General features: G+C 37.3%; 1 protein-coding gene across 1 annotated transcript; it reads right to left on the reverse strand.

The window, feature by feature from the left end:
- Positions 1-484: 484 nt before the first annotated feature.
- Positions 485-638, reverse strand: LOC119808072 (thymosin beta-4-like). Its single transcript, XM_038320400.1, has one exon. It carries the CDS (start codon positions 617-619, stop codon positions 485-487), a length of 135 nt encoding a protein of 44 aa, XP_038176328.1. The 5' UTR covers positions 620-638.
- Positions 639-868: the final 230 nt, after the last annotated feature.

Consider the following 868-nt stretch of genomic DNA (forward strand, 5'->3'; position numbering starts at 1 on the left):
ACACATTCAAAGATACATATACATTTAAGTACATCACATACAGACATGCAACATTCTAGATAATACCTTATATATTTTTTCAGGTTTTAAAACTTTTTATTTGCATATTTAAAAAATTGTGCATTCCAATAATTAAAATCATTGAACAAAAAAATGGCACTCTGATTAAACTACATTTTACATCCTGTAGGACACCTTGGACCATCTTGAATTTTACTCTATATTTCACTGCCTCCCACCCAACTTTTTCCCTAGCCAACATGCAAGTTCTTTTCCCTCCCTGCCAGCCAGCCAGCCAGATGGGTGGGAGAGGCAGGGGAGGCCTTCCTAGTCAGTAGTTCTGATTCTGATGTGAAAGGGGCAGCACAGTCATTTAAACTTGATCCAACCTCTTTGCATCTTACAAAGTTAAACAGCTAAAGGAAGTAAAATAAGAAGGCAATGCTTGTGGAATGTACAGTGCATATTGGTGGCGCTTGTCTCATTACGATTCGCCAGCTTGCTTCTCCTGTTCAATCGTTTCTTTTGAAGGCAGAGGATTTTTCTCTTGCATTTCTGTCTTCTTCAATTTCGACTTATTGAATTTCTCGATCTCAGCCATATCAGGTTTGTCAGACATGGTTGCTGGAAGGAGTTGAACGAGGAGTGCGAACAAAGAGATTCCGATCAGCTCAGAGGCCGCTGCCGATTGTCAATACCTTATATTTTAATGCATATTAATGTTAAAATGTTTATTAAACAATGTTTGGCAGAATCAACCAATAATTTTATGAAACAGTAGTTCTCCATGATCTTTTATTAACATTTGGAGAAATTTTGGTTCATGATCAGAAGACGTAGAACTATCAAGTAAGTATATGCCATCCAA

The sequence above is a fragment of the Arvicola amphibius genome, chromosome 2 (genome assembly GCF_903992535.2).
Source record: "Arvicola amphibius chromosome 2, mArvAmp1.2, whole genome shotgun sequence".
Taxonomy (NCBI): domain Eukaryota; kingdom Metazoa; phylum Chordata; class Mammalia; order Rodentia; family Cricetidae; genus Arvicola; species Arvicola amphibius.